At 43.5% G+C, this 17,930-nt stretch overlaps 2 protein-coding genes across 2 annotated transcripts; both read right to left on the bottom strand.

The window, feature by feature from the left end:
* Positions 1-8: 8 nt before the first annotated feature.
* On the bottom strand, positions 9-8,437 carry CUNH11orf42 (chromosome unknown C11orf42 homolog). Its single transcript, XM_055317648.1, has 3 exons — positions 5,172-8,437; positions 605-1,403; positions 9-331 (listed from the first exon to the last, which is right to left on the bottom strand). Exons 1-3 carry the CDS (start codon positions 5,241-5,243, stop codon positions 201-203), a joined length of 1,002 nt encoding a protein of 333 aa, XP_055173623.1. The 5' UTR covers positions 5,244-8,437; the 3' UTR covers positions 9-200.
* Positions 8,438-10,100: 1,663 nt separating this feature from the next.
* On the bottom strand, positions 10,101-11,075 carry LOC129504779 (olfactory receptor 52W1). Its single transcript, XM_055317647.1, has one exon. It carries the CDS (start codon positions 11,061-11,063, stop codon positions 10,101-10,103), a length of 963 nt encoding a protein of 320 aa, XP_055173622.1. The 5' UTR covers positions 11,064-11,075.
* Positions 11,076-17,930: the final 6,855 nt, after the last annotated feature.

The raw sequence follows: 17,930 nt of genomic DNA on the forward strand, positions 1-17,930 counted from the left end.
CAAGGTGCTTCTTATGCCCTTAAAGGATGAGGGGGTCATGGAGCCTAGGGAAGAAAGTAGGAACTCTCCTCCATCCCCCAGAAGGAAGAAGCAGCATGGGTCCAGCATGGTTTGGGGGAGCAGCAGCTGATGTTTATTGGGGACCAGTATCCCTATACCAGATCTTGGGGGCCTCGCCCCCTGCATCTCTCACCTCAGCTTCATTCGTCGCTGTCGAATTCTGAGGACAGACCCTGCAGCAGGGGCAGGGACATGGAGTGCCGGTCGGGGTCCCCGGGGCCCCCACCCTGGACTCCTGGTGGGGGGCTGCGGGGGCTGAAGAGCCAGTTCTCTGCCAGGGTTGGGGATAGTCACAGCTTGACTCATGCCCTGGTCTTTCTGCCTCCCTGGTCCCTCCCTGGCCCTCTGTGCTGTGCCCACCCCCTCACCAGGACCAGGCTTCCACCTCATTGCCCCCCAGCTCCCTCACTCCATCCCCTTTACCAGGATCCAGTGTGGAGTTAAGGGTGCCCCACACATTCCTGGGGCACACATTCCTATATTCCCTATGCTCTTTCCTTCCACCCGATCCCATCCCTCTCAGCTTCATATCCCCTATTAGTACCTGACAACATTTGGGGCCTCCTCCGGAAGGGGTTTCGACCCTTGTAGGAGAATCTGGTGGGTCTGCCTCCTGGCCCTTCCTGTGGAGGTGGTGTAGGTGGGGCTGGGACAGGTGGGGGCACATCAGCAGCTTCAGGGATATTGGCAGGGGCTGATGTAGGGGCCAGAGATGGCAAGATGCCGAGGTTGGGTCTGACCCAGTTGGCACCATGGGGCAGTGGATCTTTGGTCAGAGGCTTCTGCGGGCCCAGCACTCCTTTGGGCTGCAGTGAAAACTTGAGGCAGGAGAAGGCAACAGGCAGTGACCGTTGTAACCGAAGCAGCTGGGGCTCACGGGCTGTAGGTAACAGCCCGAGCTGCAGCCAGGAACAGGAGAAGACCTGGTAGATGACATAGATGCTGTGGGTACTTCGGAGCCAGGGAAGATTTTGCTGTAGGCTCACCTGCCCTGGTGGCAGCAGCAGGAAGGCCACTTTCTTGCGCAGGCCACCGATGTGCAGGCGGATCCGGCAGGGCTGCCCATCCAACAGTCGCATTTCTTCATAGGCTATCTCTGCTCTGCCGTTTGGTGAGTATTCCCGAGTGCAGTGGGCAAAGGCACCCTCAGACCCTGCCTGCTCCAGGAGGTTTGGTAGTGGCCCCACTGGCTGTAGTGCCCGCCGACCCTGCCGACCTGGTAAAGCCAGGCGGGTGTGGGCTGGGCGGGACTGCTTCACTAGCACACCCAGTAGATCATAGCAGGCTGCATCCGACAGGAAAGGGACTGCCACTACATTGGGCCCAAAGCGCTCCTCGATAACCTGCAGATGGCCAGTTTATAGGTCAGGGACTGAGTCAGGAGTTACCTGGTAGCCTACTCTTGATTGACCCTCCCACTGTTCACTGTAACTACATCTCCACAATGTGCTCAGACTGTTAGGTTTCCTCCTTATTTCCTAGTTCTGTCCTGTAGCAAACCCTTGAATGTCTATCATGTGCCAGACCCTGCAGATACTGGGAATACATAAAAACATGAGACTTGGTCTAATAGAGGAGACAAAAATACAAACAGTAGTCAGCTAAATAAAATAATAGCAAGGTGTGGAGGAGACCAGAAGTGATTTAACACCTTTTGTCTTTGACAGAAGAGGATCAGAGAAGGTTCCTAGGTGGTAATACTTGAGCTTTGAGGAAATTAGCTAGGTAGGATGGTCAATCCAGGGAGAGGATACAGCCAGTTAAAAAACCTGAACTTATAAACTAAGAAGGGCAATTCAGGAACGCATAATTTCATAGTACTTAAACATAGGGTCTGAAGAGGGACAGGAATACGGGAACTAGACTATGGAAGATCTTGTGTGTGCTAAGTGATAGGGATTTGATACTGAGGTCAATGGAAAACCACTTGGAGGGCTCTGGGTAAGAGGAGCAGGATCAGAAAGGTGCTTTAGAAAGTTATGTTGAGGGATGCCTCAGTGGCTTAGCGGTTGAGCATCTACTTTCGGCTCAGGGTGTGATCCTGGAGTTCCGGGATCGAGTCCCACATCGGGCTCTCGCCATGGAGCCTTCTTCTCCCTCTGCCTATGTCTCTGCCTCTCTCTGTGTCTCTCATGAATAAATAAAATCTTAAAAAAAAAGTTAATGTTGAATAGCAAGACAAAATAAGGAGAGAGAAAGATCAGTTAAGAGTATTATAATACTGCAACCAAAACATGGCGAGGCCTTCAACTAAAATCATGGGGGAGGATCTGTAGGGTATAGAATTAGTAGTAGAAGTTGGTCAGTTAAGGAGTCTGGGAAAAGGAATCATGAAGGAATATTCTTAGATGACTGGTTAGATGGGTGATGTCATTCAGTACAGTGGGTACACAGGGAGAGGTTTGGAATGACCACTCTTCAACATCTGCTCTGGCTGCAAGGAGTAGTGTTAGGGATTTGAGGCCTCATCTCTGTAATGCTGGTCCCAATATGCTTTTAGGGATTCTAGTGCCTCTTGGTTTTGTCCTTCTTGTCTTGGCTTTTGGTTTGGTAATCCAGTTCTGGAAAGTTTAACTTCATGACCAACTTGGAAACCTTGTAAGATCCCCTCTAGTAATTGTACATAGGTTTGATCTCTACTCACCAAAGATATTGCTGGTCGAGACTCTGGCTCTGTGTTCTGTTAGGGAGTACAGAAAATTCCCTGTTTGGGTCCCTTTTCTGTTTGAGACCTATTCTGAAAATGCTCTGTTCTACACCTCTTCCTCAGCCCCCAGTTCCAACATGTCTGTCTCCCTATTGCTGGCATTGGCCACTTTGATGGTCTTCTGGTAGAATTCATCAATGATCCCTTAAGGCCAGTTTGGATTTTGCTACATAGAGCTGTTTTGGAAGTGCTGCCCCGTAGCATGAGAGGAGAGTAGCTAACTGATAGAGTTGCACTTAAAACAAGCTGAGATAGCTTGAAGTCTGCATCTTTTGTCACCTAGCAAGGAAATAAATGGTGCTCTTTCTTAATCTGCATGGAAGAATTTCCCATTATTCCTCTCCTTTGCTTCATTGAGACATGGAATTCTTTCTGGTGGGGGCATCAGGCTGAAGGACAGGGCTCTGAGAAGGTCCATTTGGGTTACCAGGGGTGACAGCAGAGCACTGGTGGTTTGGCATTTTTGTGTAGAATGGTCTGCCCCATGACAAAGAAAGTGTAGTCACCATATAACTTTAGAATGCTACCCTAGCTGGTCCCTAGGATCCTATACAAATAAGACAAATAGGAGTGTCCCCAGAAGGGGATACTTTAATGGGATCTTGACATTTAAAATTCCTAGTTCTGGGGCACCTAGGTGGCTCATTTGGTTAAGCATCTTCTTTGTTTTTGGCTCAGGCCATGATCTCAGGGTCCTGGGATTGAGCCCTGTATTGGGCTCCCTGCTCAGCTGGGGGTCTGCTCCCTTGCCCTCTGCCCCTTCTCCCTGCTTGTGTTCTCTTTTTCTGTCTCATAAATAAAATCTTAAAAAAAAAAATTCCTAGTTCTTATGGTCCAAGTGTCTGTTTAAAGATGAATCCCTGATTTAGTTGGAGGCTTTTCCCCAGAATATAGATACTGCCGTTTGTGGGGGATTTATTATTAGTCCCTCTTTCTTACCCTTGAGGCCCCCAGTAAGTTATACTAAAATAGGGAAAATAAGGCACTCATTTCTATGCCAGGGTGACTATTCTTGGTAGAGTCACCATTTGAGACCACTACCTGTTCCCACTGCACTTTTACTTCTGGGTGAGTTCTGTGAGACATAGAGGCCTGCAAATTGAGATCTCCCAGGGACAACCTGGGAAGGTGAGTGTGGAAGACTATCTTCCTGGATGTACTTTGGCTGGTTTGGATTCTGAATGAGGAACTCTTGAGCCACATTCTGGTTAGCTGTACGTTCTACAAAGTGTTCAGTTAACTCTCAGCAGTTCTGGAGAGAGGAAACCAGGTCACTCAGAGGTGTCCTGCGCCTTGATTTTGGAAAATATTACCAGTGATTTATCCTCAATGTCTATGTTGCCTTTCCTGATAATTTTGCCTTTAACTAGGGAATTTTTCTGATGGTCAGAGATCGTGTAGCTTTTTACTAGTTGATGATCACATTAACGTTCATCCTAATGAAATGTTTGATCTTGTCTAGACCAACCTTTTACACTGCTGAAACCAGGTACTTTGAACTTGGGAGGGCCTTGGCTCCTGTTTCTACTTCCCTGGGAGGCTGACCTTTGTGGTGAGCTGCTGGAGTTACATGCTATTAAAGTTGCTTTGAGTCTGATAGGCACTACTGTAGGATGGTTTTTTTAAACTTGCTTGGCTGCCTTCAATGAGTGTTTGAAATTCATTACTCTTCAAATTACATAACTGGAATCTGATCCCTAAATTCTCCAAATTCAGAAATTGAGCCATCCTGATTTGGTGGGACATCTGCCTGCTCCTGAAAATCTACATATTTTGCTCAAAACCCAAATTTTCCATTCTGTGGAAGTTAAAGGTGAAGAGGTCGAAGTTTCTTTAGAAAGTTTAAAGGGCCCTTTGTGATCAGCCCCTGTACCTCTTTGGCCTCATTTTCACTACTACTCATTTGAACTCTACTCTAGAGGACTATTCGTAGTTCACAAATACATAGTTTTCTTTTTCCTCTCCTGGCTTTTATATGTGCTCTACCTTTAATTAGGACACCATTCACTCACTCACTCACCTGCCCACCTACTCGTTAACTCAGGTGTTTATTAAGCACCAAATATGAATCAGGAATTCCTTTTCCCTCTATATGAGAATTATTTCTCCTTGCCTAGCTAGAATGTCACTCTCCAGGAAGTCTTCCTGACCTAAGTCCTACATTGATTTAGCACTTATTTCTGTTCTCACTGATTCCTATTGCTTTTCAAGGAACCTTTTTCCAGTTTTGCAATTGTGATGAAATTGGACTGTGTGCAAAGCACTTAGTGCAGTGTCTGGCATGTGAACAAGCACTGAGTAAATACTAGTTACTATTGTCTCCAGGCTTCCCACCCCTTCCTACTCATAAGTTGCTCAGACTCATCTAGGTTACACTTTGTTACTTTCTTTTTAGCCCTCTTACTTTATTCTTGATGAGAGCCCACGTGGCATCAGCTTCATCCAGTGTCAGCAGGTGGGGGGTACCAACTAACATGGTGGGTTGTGGGAGGGGTTAGGCAGGGCAGTGGCTGCTGCAGGAACCCCAAGCTGCCCAAGGAGGTGAGGCCCCAAGCCTCAGGCTTTGACCTACTATAGCATGAGGTCATAGAGGTCCTGTAGATAATGGGGCCTTGGGTGGGGAGAGGGCAGTCACTTTACTAGCCTCACTATGCCCATAGCCTGATACCATACCCTCAAGTCACTTATCCATTCTCCTCCTCAGGGGAGAAGAATGCAGGTGTGTCAGGGTGCATTTGTATATGTCTGTGTGTGCATGTGTGAGTGCTGGTGTGTGTGTATTTCTTGGCCTGAGTTATTTAAGGAAGCAGAATCAGATTTCCCCCTTCAGTAGCCTCCTGAAGCAGTTTGCTGTACTATCTTATCAGCTGCAGATGACTTCCTTGTGAGGTTAGATAGGGGTCCTGAAGGACATGGGAGAAATATAAATCAGGACTTAGACTGAGAACTAAGCAGTAGTTCTTAACCTTGGTCATACTTTGGAATTATCTGGGAGCTTTAAACACTACAAATACATGGATCCTACCCCCAGGGATTCTGATTTAATTGGTCTGGAGTGTGCCTAGGCATTAGGATTTCTAAAAGCCTCTCAGGCAATTCTTAGGTGCAGCCTAGGTTGAAACCTATTATTAATGAGTAGGTTACAGTTGCAGTGAAAACCAGGTGTGTGTGTAGGAGGGTGCCATATGAGTGGTGACAATGTGGTGGATAAGAATCTAATTGGGATAATGTTGCCTTAGTAACTGAAGAGGACTTTCAGGAAGCCAGAATTATCCAGGTAAATTTGAGGAAATTTTTCTCCATGCGCCATTCCCTGTCCTAAACTAATCTGTGTCTAGTTGGCATTCTCCTACTGCCGTCCTAATCTCTGTGTGATTTCCCCTTGTGTCTGTCCCAGAGATCTCAACCTGGTGTTTGCTGGATAAGAAGAGTGGCTTTTTGGAGAAGAACCACTCTGGAGAGCCTTTCTAGTAGCTACTCTCCCACTCTACCATTTATCTGTCCAAAGAGTCTTCTTTTGAGTCCCTCTAGAGAGTCTTCTGCATCCCCAGGAAGACCACTTCTGTATGGGGAGCATTCTTTCCTATTCTGGCCTAACATGTAGGGCTGTCCCATGAATTTGGCTATCCTCTGATCTGGCTGAAGTGGTCTCTCTAGACAGGGCTAAGGGTGTGGGTGCTAGGTGTTTAAGATTTAACAGTGGACAGGGGACTATGCTCTAGGAGAGGAATTGATATTAAATATTTGTTGAATTGTTGAAGTCATGTATGTTAGAAGCTGTGCCAAACACTTTGAATTCATTACCCTGGTTAATCCTTTTAGTAATGCCATGAAGTAGGTACTATTATTTCCTCATTTTACAAGTGAATTGATGGGCTCATAGAGGTTAAGTAGATTAATACAAGGGATGCAGTGAGTTAATGGAGGATCTGGGATTCAAATCCAAGTTGGCCTGATTCCAGCTTTTAAATTTAAATTTGAATGGTAGTTCCTTCTTGTGGAGGGAGAAATTGCTGTGTCCTTTCTGCTCTCCTGAGTGTATGGTGGGAGGGTGCCTGCTCAGTGGACATGCAAAGTTGTGTACTGAAAAGGAAGTGGGCAGGATGGGAGAAATGCTGCAGTAGACCAAATGAGAAACCCCAAACTTCTTATCAGGGCAGGAAAAACCAAATTTCTACTCTAGTGCCCTCTTCGCTCTGGACTAGGAGTGGTCTTTGGTGTAGTATAGTTGGTACCTCTGTTCCCTTCAGAAAGGAATCCTGAGTGAGCTAGCAGTGGGGGAGAGACATTATACCAGGACAAGGGACACAGACAGTGCAAGGAGGCAGAGATGCAAAGGTACAGACATGAGAGTTACTGATAAACATAGGCAGGGGATGGTGTACATCCACATCCTGAGGGGGTTCTAGAATGAGAAGGGAATGAATAGGGTAGGGACAGGGATGATGGGCTGTTGGTGAAATATGAAGAGGATTTTTTCAGATTTTCATAGAGGAGGCTAAAAGGGTAAAATTAGGTATAGATAAACACCTCAGCCAGAAGCCCATGTCTTCATCTCTTTTGCTGATGATCATAATTCTTTAAGCTCCCTGCATTCCACACTGCCCTACCCTGACATTAAGTGAGTCTGTTTTTCCCTTTGGCTCATAGAGTCTGAGATTGAAAGTTGCTGAAGGAAAACAAATGATGACTGAGTTCTGGATGGAGTTGAGCCTAAGGGCTGAGCTGTTTGGGCCATACCTGGTCATGGGGTTGTCTCTAGTGTGGCACATACTGGGGTTTCCCTGGACACAGATCATCTGCGTCATATCTGAGTGGTGACGACTGCAGAGCATGAGAGGAACAAACAGGCAGGGGCTGGTTATTTAGGAAACATGAGGTTCTCTGTAAGAACCTCCAGGACAGTATAGAATAGTGTTGATAGCCAAGCCTTTGGAGGAATAAAGAGCCCTAACTAGTCTCTTCACTACTCTCAGGCTACAGGGATAACTGTACAAGTCCCTATTTGAAACCTTTAGGGGTAGATATATTTTGGACTTCAGATTTTCAGGTTTTAGAAAGGGAATATAGTGCCTTTATCATATATAAAGGAGTACCCCAGTGAGGTTTAGGGCAGTACCCTATAATCAAACACATCAATATTTCTGCAGCTAAAGGTATGAATATTCACACCAAGTGAGATAAATAAAATACTATAAATACCATCGTGACGTTTCAGGTTGGGTTTTGAACCAAAGTCATGAAAAAGCTATTGTTTCTTCAGATATTTTTTTTATTTTGGAATTGTGGATGAGGGACAATGGGATTACTCCCAGATTGTTGTGAGGAGTAAGGGAGTGCTGGTAGTTTTCTAAACACATCACACGGTAGGTGTGTGATCTCAATCCAAAACAAAATACTAATGTCCAAGTGGGTGGATTTTTGGCCTGAAGAAAGAAGGTTCTTGCAATGAATAATGCACGACTTTGAAATCAGCTGCCTTGGGGAGCTGTGCACAACCAGGGAACGAAGGTGCCTTAGACAGGAGGTTTCCTGTGGTGGGAAGGTGATAGAATTCATTGCTTATGAACATTGACTGCATAGGATTTCCCTTTTCATGTACCACAGGGGAAAGGCAAAAAATGTGCGTAATGTGTATGTGTGACAGGGGATGTCACATATACATTTCTTTATAATAATGTTGTAATAAATATCTTACTGCATACATCTTTGTTTACATCTCTAATTATTTTGTCAGGATAGATTTATTGAAGAAGAATCCCTGAGAGAAGGATATGGACATCTTAAAGACTCATGACCAATTAAGATTAGATTTTGTCACAATTACCCACAAAATCATTACCTGAGGAGTTTTTTTTAACTCCGAATTTCATGAAAAAGATTAGTTTTGAGAATGACTAAGCCCACACTTGAGGAAAACTGTAGATCTCCTCAGTGTGACAACACCTCTGAAAATCATGTAGAACTCTGTACTATCTCTTTAGCTCCTTGTTAATGAGGACCTGGTGAGACCCCATGTGGCCCTGGAGAGGATGTCACCTGCTTTTTCAGATCTGCAGCCTCCTCTTCTGTGTGGTATCCCATGGTGTTTGGCCCAGGTATCTGTGCTGAGTGGTCAGCACTGCACTTCGCTTTAGGTCTTCATGGCTGACTTTAAGACCTGCAGTTATGGTAGTTTCCCCAGAGCTTGGGTCTACTTGTGCGGCCTGCAGCTTTCTCAGATCTTATAATGGTGAATCCCTGCCTTTTGTCTGAGATTATATTCATTTTTGGCTCCATGCTGGTGTGAAAGAGCTTTTGCACAATGTCCCTTCCAGTATAGATTCTTAACTGAGTTAATCTCCTGTTGGGCAACACCATGATGCTTCCTGTGTAATACCTCTATTCTCTGGTAGCCACAGCAGTGGGAAATACTCCTGTTTAATCATATATCACCAACATCATATGCTTCTAGTGATGTTAGCTAGGACAAATGGGGGTGTTGATGTGGATTTTATTTGAGAATTCAACGTTCTTGGCTGAGGATGCAGAGAAGAGCAAATTCATAAGAGACCACAGTGACTGGATGTCAGGCAAGCAAATGAAGTGATTATAATGATTTCCTGGGATATAAAAATTTCTTTCAGTTGGACCTTTGACTCCTGAGGCTTTAGGCCCAGGAAGAGAAATTCTAGCAATTAATTCTTGAGATATTGACAGGAGAGTGGGGGTAATTACACATTAGACAAGGAGGATTCTCTGAACTGGGAATGGCAAAGATCAGTGTGCTGGCCAAATTTGGGACCCTAGTCTGGGTGCATTATCCAGATTCTCAGAATGTGGGGAATAAGCCTGTAATTCCTTCCCTAAGGACAGGATGAAAATAGAATCTGGCTCCAGAAATGGAGAGGACTATGATCCCAGACAAGTACCCAAACACTTGCCTCCTGAGGCAGCATCACTCTTCCTAGACCCCCAGGTCTAGCATCTGTAGGGGAGCTTTTGTGTGGAAACACGGGGAGACTTAGGTTAAAATGATGGAGGGGCTAGGGAGGAGAGTTTTCTTTAAGTTAAATCTCACGTACTATAAGCCATGATAACTCCTGATCTTATTTCCCTGCATGGTAATGTGTAGCCCTCTACCTCACTCCTCCCAAGCAAGATATGTGGATAGGCTAAAGTCTGCAGATGCTAGTGATAATGGATAGAAGAGACTTCACAGCAAATAGTTGTTGAATGGTTATCACAGTCATCTGTAGACAGTGGGACAAACATGACATAATCCCCACCTCCAGGCTCTAGACTCTTGAATGTTCCCTCACCTCCACCAGCAGGCTCTATTGTTTTGTGCTCATTAGAGCTGGCTTTTTCTGAATGTGAAGGTTTCCAGGAGCCGGTCCCTGATTTGCTTGGTGCGGACTCCATAGATGAGTGGGTTGAGGGCAGGTGGCAGCAGCAAATAGATGTTAGAGAGAAGAATGTGCACAGGCTTTGGGATGGTGTGACGACCAAAGCGATGTGTGAGGTATGAGAAGAGACCAGGTACATAGAAGGCCAGAATGACACAGATGTGGGAACTACATGTGCCAAAGGCCTTGGCCCGGGCCTCCCAGGTAGGCAGCCGCAGTACAGTGTGGGCAATGAGTCCATAAGAGCCAGCGATGCCCAGGATATCTATGCCTGACACGGCCAGTGAAAGTGCCAGCCCATACAAATTGTTAGCTTGTGTGTTGCCCACCACCAGCTCTACCACTGCCATGTGTGCACAGTAGGCATGGTCTATGGTCTTGGCTCGGAAGTACTCAAATCGCGCCACCAGCAGAGGGAAAGGCACAACAATAGCCACAGCTTTCAGGGCCAGTGCCAGTGCTGCATAGCCTACACGGGCTTTGGTGATTAGGAGAGGGTAATGTAGGGGACGCCCTACTGCCACAGCACGATCACAGGCCATGGCCAACAGTACACCGGATTCCACAGCAGTCAGTGCATGAACAAAGAACATCTGGGCCAGGCAGGCACCATATGGCACAGGCCGGGGCCCAAGCCACATCACAGCAAGCAACCCTGGGGCTATAGATGTGGCTAAGCCCAGGTCTGTGGCTGCCAGTGTGGCCAGGAGTAGAAACATGGGCTGCTGCAGTGTGGAGTCTATCTGCACCAATGCCAACAGTGTTCCATTGCCCAGCAGGGCCAGCAGATACATGGGCCCAAAGACCAGTGTCAGCCAGACCTGGGTACCCCCTAACCCTGGAATGCCAGTCAGTATGAAGAAAGTGGGGCGTGGGAAGGTGGAGTTGGGATGTGGACCTTCTGCCATCCTGTGGGGGCAAAGCTTTAGGGCTCATGGGGGCATGACTCCTGATAGGGGAGAGATATTGGAGGGTGTTACAGTGGCATAGACCCATCCATGGGGTATGTGTAGGGGGAGTGCAGGGTTGGGGGGTCACAGGGTTATAATCTTTGGTTGGGGTTTTGGATAAATAATCAAAGTCACTACCCTAGCTTAGATGGGAGAATCCTTTGTGCCTAAAAGCCCATGAGTGTTGTAGGGGGACAAATGGGGGGGAGGGACACTGGTATTGAGAAATGAGGGCCTCACTGTTGCAGTGGCTGGTATAGCTGGAGGTCACCTGAGGGTTGGGGCTGAGATGAGTGTTTTTCTTCCTCAGGGTCCAAAGTAGAGTCCATCGCAGTCTCCTTAAGGTGGAGAGAAAGCCAGAGCTGGTGGGGGATCAGGCCCCAGGCTGTACTGTCCTTGATTGTATATCCTTAGGCAGAGCTCCTGGGCCTCAGCTTCCTCAGCTGTACAGTGGGGCTGGACACAATGATTGTAGTGTTGTCCAGCTTTAACATTCTGGGTATCAACCCTTGGAGAAGAAGAGTAGAGAGAAGAGGAGAAACAAGAGGAGGAAGATTGGATCTGCAGTGAAGCTGGAAGCCTCACGTGACAGGAGAAAACCTGGGTTTTTGGGGTGCTTACATTATTTTTACCTTGATGCTAAAGTAGTGAACTTGAACACCTGCTGGAGAGTTGAAGTTGGGCGGTAAAAAGCACTGACAAAGAAATGGCAGCATAAAAGGGAACTTCTCTGTCTCCCTTCCTTCTTCACAATCCAGAAAGGGGTCCCACTAAAGTCTTATTCCTGGGGTGCCAGAGGGAGTGGAGCTTCCAAAGGGGGAGGAAATGCACTCAACCCAGAGTAGCAGCCATACGTGGAAGAAGCATCTCTGATGTAGGAGGAGGTCAGGTGAGTAGAACCGATTTTCACCCAGAATCTAGCTCACGGCAGAAGATGAATAAACATTGAATGGATAAATGAACAGGAGGAGAGCACCCCAGAAGACTTGACTGGAGAAAGATCCTGAGCACTGTGTGTTGGCACCTTCTCTTCACCTTGACCAATGCCTATGGGGCCCTTTATGAAGCTTCTTACCTGCTCCCCTCAGGGACCTTACCCCTCCCACCTGTGCCACATTAACTCTTCCCTTTGCTGCCTCCTTGCTCAGGGCTGACAGCAAGATAACTCAGGAAGTAGAGGAAGGAGGCAGAGGTGGGGACAACAAGGAAAGAGACTGATTTATAGGAGTGGAGAGATCTGGGAAAGAGGAACACTTCCTCCTTCCAGTCTTTGCTGATTCCCTGAAGTCTGGAGAGAAGCCCTTGCTATATTCTTGAATAGCATTGATCCCACTCTATTGTAATTACTCGTCTCTCTCCCTTCCACCCCCATCCCCAGATTGAAAGAGTTGTAGGCAGTGCTTCTTATTAGCCAGCATCTCTACTGCTCATCACAGTGCCTGGCATCTAGTTGTCTATGAATAAATATTTATTGCTTTTAATTGTGTGATAGTACTGCTGGCCCAAACAGCATTTACTGAATAACAGTGGCTCCTACAGTTTCAGGAGCCTTTGGTATCCATGGAGATGAGAAAGAAAAGTTATTCACTATCAGCCACGAGTCCACTGGGTATGATTCTGTTCTAAGGAGACCTATCCTAAAAATCAGCACAGTATGCAAGATAATGTAATAAAAACAAGCCTTGTGGGAAAGGTGGCAATAGGGTACAACATTCAAAAACCTTGTCAGTGACACATTTAAAAAAGGATAAGACCCTAATAAAAATGGCACCATTTTACATATGTTAACTGGTTAGAAAGCACATAAACACACCAATAAATATGACACATTACCTAGAGTTTTCCTTGTGGAACCATTAGAGGCTTGTGAATAATTGAGAAATGGTAGAAGGGGAGACTATGATAGTCCCCCTTATCTGTGGTTTCACTTCTGCAGTTTCAATTGCCCGCTGCCCTCAACCACTATTGGGAAGCAGATGATCCTTTCTGATGAGCATCAGGTCAATTGTAGCCTAACACTACGGTCACAATGCTGTGTTATTATACCCCTAACTTCGTGTCCTCATGTAGGCATTTTATCCTTTCACATCATCACAGGAAGAAGGGTGAGTACAATGCAGTAAGTTATTTTGAGAGAGAGAGAGAGAGAGAGCACATTCACATGACTTTTATTACAGCATATTGCCATTGTTATCAGTTATTGTTAGTCTCTTGCTATGCTTAATTTATAAATTACACCTTATTATAGGCACGTATGATAGGAAAACACCGTATAGGCATACCTCATTTGATTGTGCTTCACTTGATTGCACTTCACAAATAATGTATTTTTTACAAATTGAAAATTTGTGGCAGCCCTGCTTCTAGCAAGCCTATCGGTGCCATTTTTCCCAACAGTGCTTGTTCACTTTGTGTCTGTGGCACATTCTGGTAAATCTCGTAGTATTTCAAACTTTTTCATTATTATTATATTTGTTATGTTGATCTGTGATCAGTGATTACAGCTCACTGAAAGCTCAGGTGATGGTTAGCATTTTTTAAGCAATAAGATTTTCAGAGATTTTAAAAAAAAGATTTTCAGAGATTTATATATATATTTTAGAGTGAGCTCATGCTGAGGGGAGGGATAGAGGGAGAGGGAGAAAATCTCAAGCAGACTCCCTGCTGAGTGCAGAGCCTGACATGGGGGTTTGATCTCATGACCCTGAGATCCTGACCTGAACCAAAATCAAGAGTTTGATGCTTACCTGACTGAGCCACTGAGCCACCCCTAGCAATAAAGTTTTTAAATTAAGTTAATCTCATTGTTTTTTTTGTTTTGTTTTGTTTTGTCTTTTTTTTTTTTTTAAAGACATAATGCTATTCCACACTTAATAGGCTATGGTATTATATAAACACCCCTTATATGCACTGGGAAACAAAAACTCATTTGACTCACTTTATTGCTATATTTACATTATTGCAGTGGTCCAGAACTGAATCAGCAGTATTTTTGAGGTATGCCGTATATATAGGGTTCAGTACTATCTCTGATTTCAGGCATCCACTGGGGTCTTGGAATGTATAACCTGTGGATAGCAGGGGACTATTATAATATGAAATCTGGTGGAATCTTATAACACCACATATGCATGATGTATTTCATAACCTAAGTGGTGATAGATGTTTTAGGTGTGAGCATGTTGGATTTTCTTTTGCTGCTGTGTTCAGCAGTTTTGAATGCAGTTTTGTGCGTTCACGTAGTTCCTGGCAGAGGGAATCACAGGTTATACTGAGTTTCCCAATGTGTCAATTGTTTGAAACACATTTGCTTTTCAAAATCAGCTTTATAGCAATCTCATTGAATCTCTGTTGTACCTGGCCCTGTACCATATGGTGAAGATACAATGGCAGTAACAAGACCTTGCTGCCCTCAAGGAGCTCACTGTCTAGTGGACATAGTGATGCAAAGTTATTGGAAGGCTACTTAAGTAATTGCATTAAATCAAGTTAGTACAGATATAGTGGGAATACAGAGAAAAAAGCCTTTCCCTCTCCCTGGAGAGTTAGGAAATTTTCTGAATTACAGTAATGGCTATGTCCTATGGAGTTTTCTATGTGCAGGCACTGCTCTAAGTCCTATTCCTGCCACATGCATTTACAGTAAGTATAATGATTTCCCCCATCTTACAGATAAAGAACTAAGGCACAAACTTATCCAAGGTCACACAATTCTTAAGTAGCAGTTAGATAGTAACTGGATCTGACCCTTGCATTCTTGCTCTTAGCCACTGCTTTAAACTTTTCTGCTGAGACTTAGAACAAGAATAGGTATTTTCTAGGGTATTTGGGCCAAAAGGATCAGTACCTGAAAGGTTGTCCTAGGATTGCTGAAGAAGGAGAGTAGCACTTGGGAGCTGGGGGCAGTGAATACAGAGCTGTGAAGGGGATGATTGATTGGGAAAAAATGCCCTTGAGTGCCAAGCCTCAAGAGAACACTAATGGGACTTTTTTGCTGACATATGCCTATCCTGGGCACCACTATACAAAAGATTGTTCATAAGATAAATCACAGATCCTTTAAGCCCAACAAAATTGAAGTCATTAAGTTCCTTCAATACCCAAATATGAGCAGCCCGGGTGGCTGAGCGGTTTAGCGCCGCCTTCGGTCCAGGGTATGATCCTGGAGTCCTGGGATCGAGTCCCATGTCGGGTTCCCTGCATGGAGCTTTCTTCTCCTTCTGCCTGTGTCTCTCTGTCTCTCTCTCTGTGTCTCTCATGAATAAATAAATAAAATATTTTTTAAAAATACCCAAATACCCCAGATAGTAGATATTCTGGCACTGAGGTTATAAACTTATGAGGTTAACTGTTCTCCCTGTTATAATAGGATCTGGTAGGATTCAGGTTCTGTTAGGGGTATGGGATAGCTCAGATCTAATTTTAATCAATTCTCCTGTAATATTGTCTGGTGTCCTTATCCATTTCCCCTTTCTCTGCAGTGGGGTCAGTCCTTTCAATTCACTCTATCATTGGCCATAGGTAGTAGTGACTCCAGTGTTCTCTTGCATGCTGAGGACATGCTGTCATAGTTCCTGTCTTGGTCTCCCAGGTGACATTATAAGAAAAAATGGGTCATGATGCTAAACACCTCCCCCAATGCCTTACCTTGTCCAATCATTCTTTTCCTTCATGTGAGGCACAGAAGAGGCATTTCTTCAGATTAATTATCTCTGACCACTATTGAGACCAGTGTTGGGATAGTCTTCCAAAGACTTTCCTTGCAATAGATGAGTAGTTCCCTCTAAAGGTTCTGTAGCACTTAGAAGGGGGACTTTGGAACTGATTATGTTTGTTGGGGCCATCTTTCAAGAAATTAATTCCCTAAAGATCTATTCTGAGGTAATAGGTAGCGCCTTTATCTTTTCCTACTATCACCTCCCTTCCTCCAAGCTCACTTGCATGGCTGAAGCTCTTACAACTGGGAAAATACTAATGTTGTCCACAGAATCCTGTAAACATTATTACTAACTCATTACATGCCACAGTATTGTGAATGGGGAACCAGCCTCTCTTCACTACATTCACACAGCCACCAAGGCCCACTTCCTTAAGAGCATTCATCCCCAATGGAAAATGTCCCACTGTATACCCCACAGCCTTATCTTAGAATATTGCAGCAGTCTCATAACTGATACCTGTGTTTCTAATATACTTTATTGTGTTTCCTTTTCTCATTATACTTTTATTTGAGAAGTGACTAATATATATATAAAATTATAAAGAATAACAAGTGCACATATTATCCAGACATCTAGTACTGATCATTATTACCATTTTGTCCCAGTTTGCTTTCAGTTCCTTTTTAATCAATGCAATTAAAAGTTAAAGATAAAATTAAAGTCTCTTTTATCTCCTATTGTATTTCATTCTCACCTTAGAAACAGCAATTATCATGAATTCAGTGTATCTTTCTAATTCAGTTTTTAAAGCTTTTGCTAATTGGTGCTCTTTGACATTTACATAAATTATTTCTTAGTGTATACAGGAAATGATGTTTTGAGTTCTGTTTATGCAGATATACAGATGTTTATCATTCCTTTACATTTCTACATAGTTTTATAACATCTGATTATGCCAAATATTATTTATTTACTTATTGGTGGACTTATTGTTTCTGGCTATTTTGCTGTGTATATGCTATTTCATCTTTTTGTACATGTCTGCTTTTTCACATGTATAAAAATTTCTCTAGACTATAAATCTAGGAGTGGAATTGCTGGGTCATGAGATATGCACATTTTCATCTTTAGCAGATATTGTCAAATCGTTCTTCAAAATAGTTGTTCCAACTTATATTCTCCCTTGTAGGTTTTATGAAAGATCTTATTTTTTAACATCCTCGACAACACTTTATATTATCGGACTCTTACCTTTTTGCAAATCTGGTTAATTAGAAATATTAACTCATTTTAATTTATATTTTTAATATATTTATTGGTCATTTATAGTTCTTCTATAAATTGTCTGATCTTTCTTTTGTCCATTTTTCTGTTCAGCTGTCTTCCCCCCCTATATATTTTTTGTACTCTTTCTCTGTATATTCTGGTTACTAATCCTTTGTTTTATATTGGAAATATAAACTTCCAGTCTGTTAACTATCTTTTAATTTTGTTTATGGTGTCACTTGTCTTACTAATTTGAACTTTAATAAAAAGCACATCTAGGCCATGTACTTCTGTGTATTATTTAATAAGTTCTTTCTTACCCTGAGATCATAAAGATATTATCATACATTTTATGGTATTTACATATCTTTTATGTTTAATTATTTTAATCCATCTGAAATTTATTTTTGTGTGTATAACATGAGACCAGGATCTAGTTTTATTTATTTTTCTTAAAAGGAAACTTGGTTCCTCCAGCACTTTTCTGCAGCGATATACAATTATTATACACTAAGTTCCTTTATATAATAGATTTGATCTAGGCTATGTCCTTATAACATTCTTTGCTAACTCCTCACCAATATTAACTACTGTAATTATCTTTATATCTGGCAGGTAAGTCATTCTTATTCTTCTCTGTGTGTGTGTTTTTCTAGAAACATCTTGGATTTTTTTTTGATGCCTTCATTCTTTTACACAATTATTAGAATTGCTTCGCTAAATTCCAAATCCTATGGGATTAGCTGGGAATGAATTCAGCTTATAGATTAATTTAGGAGCATCAATAGTCATCCAATATGGAATATTTCCATTCAAAATATGTTATATCTTACTGTTTATTCTAGTTTCCTTATATTTTATTCAATAAAATTTAAAGATTTCTCCATGATGTTAATGT

This window comes from Nyctereutes procyonoides, unplaced genomic scaffold (genome assembly GCF_905146905.1).
Source record: "Nyctereutes procyonoides isolate TBG_1078 unplaced genomic scaffold, NYPRO_anot_genome, whole genome shotgun sequence".
Lineage (NCBI taxonomy): Eukaryota > Metazoa > Chordata > Mammalia > Carnivora > Canidae > Nyctereutes > Nyctereutes procyonoides.

Bases quoted from the DNA above. Each gene is read 5' to 3' on its own strand.
- CUNH11orf42 (XM_055317648.1), bottom strand. From the start codon at position 5,243: ATGTTAGTTGGTACCCCCCACCTGCTGACACTGGATGAAGCTGATGCC. The intron at 1,404-5,171 runs GTAAGAGGGCTA...GGCCATCTGCAG, and splicing joins GGGCTCTCATCAAGAATAAA to GTTATCGAGGAGCGCTTTGG. The intron at 332-604 runs GTACTAATAGGG...CAACCCTGGCAG, and splicing joins GAGGCCCCAAATGTTGTCAG to AGAACTGGCTCTTCAGCCCC.
- LOC129504779 (XM_055317647.1), bottom strand. From the start codon at position 11,063: ATGGCAGAAGGTCCACATCCCAACTCCACCTTCCCACGCCCCACTTTC.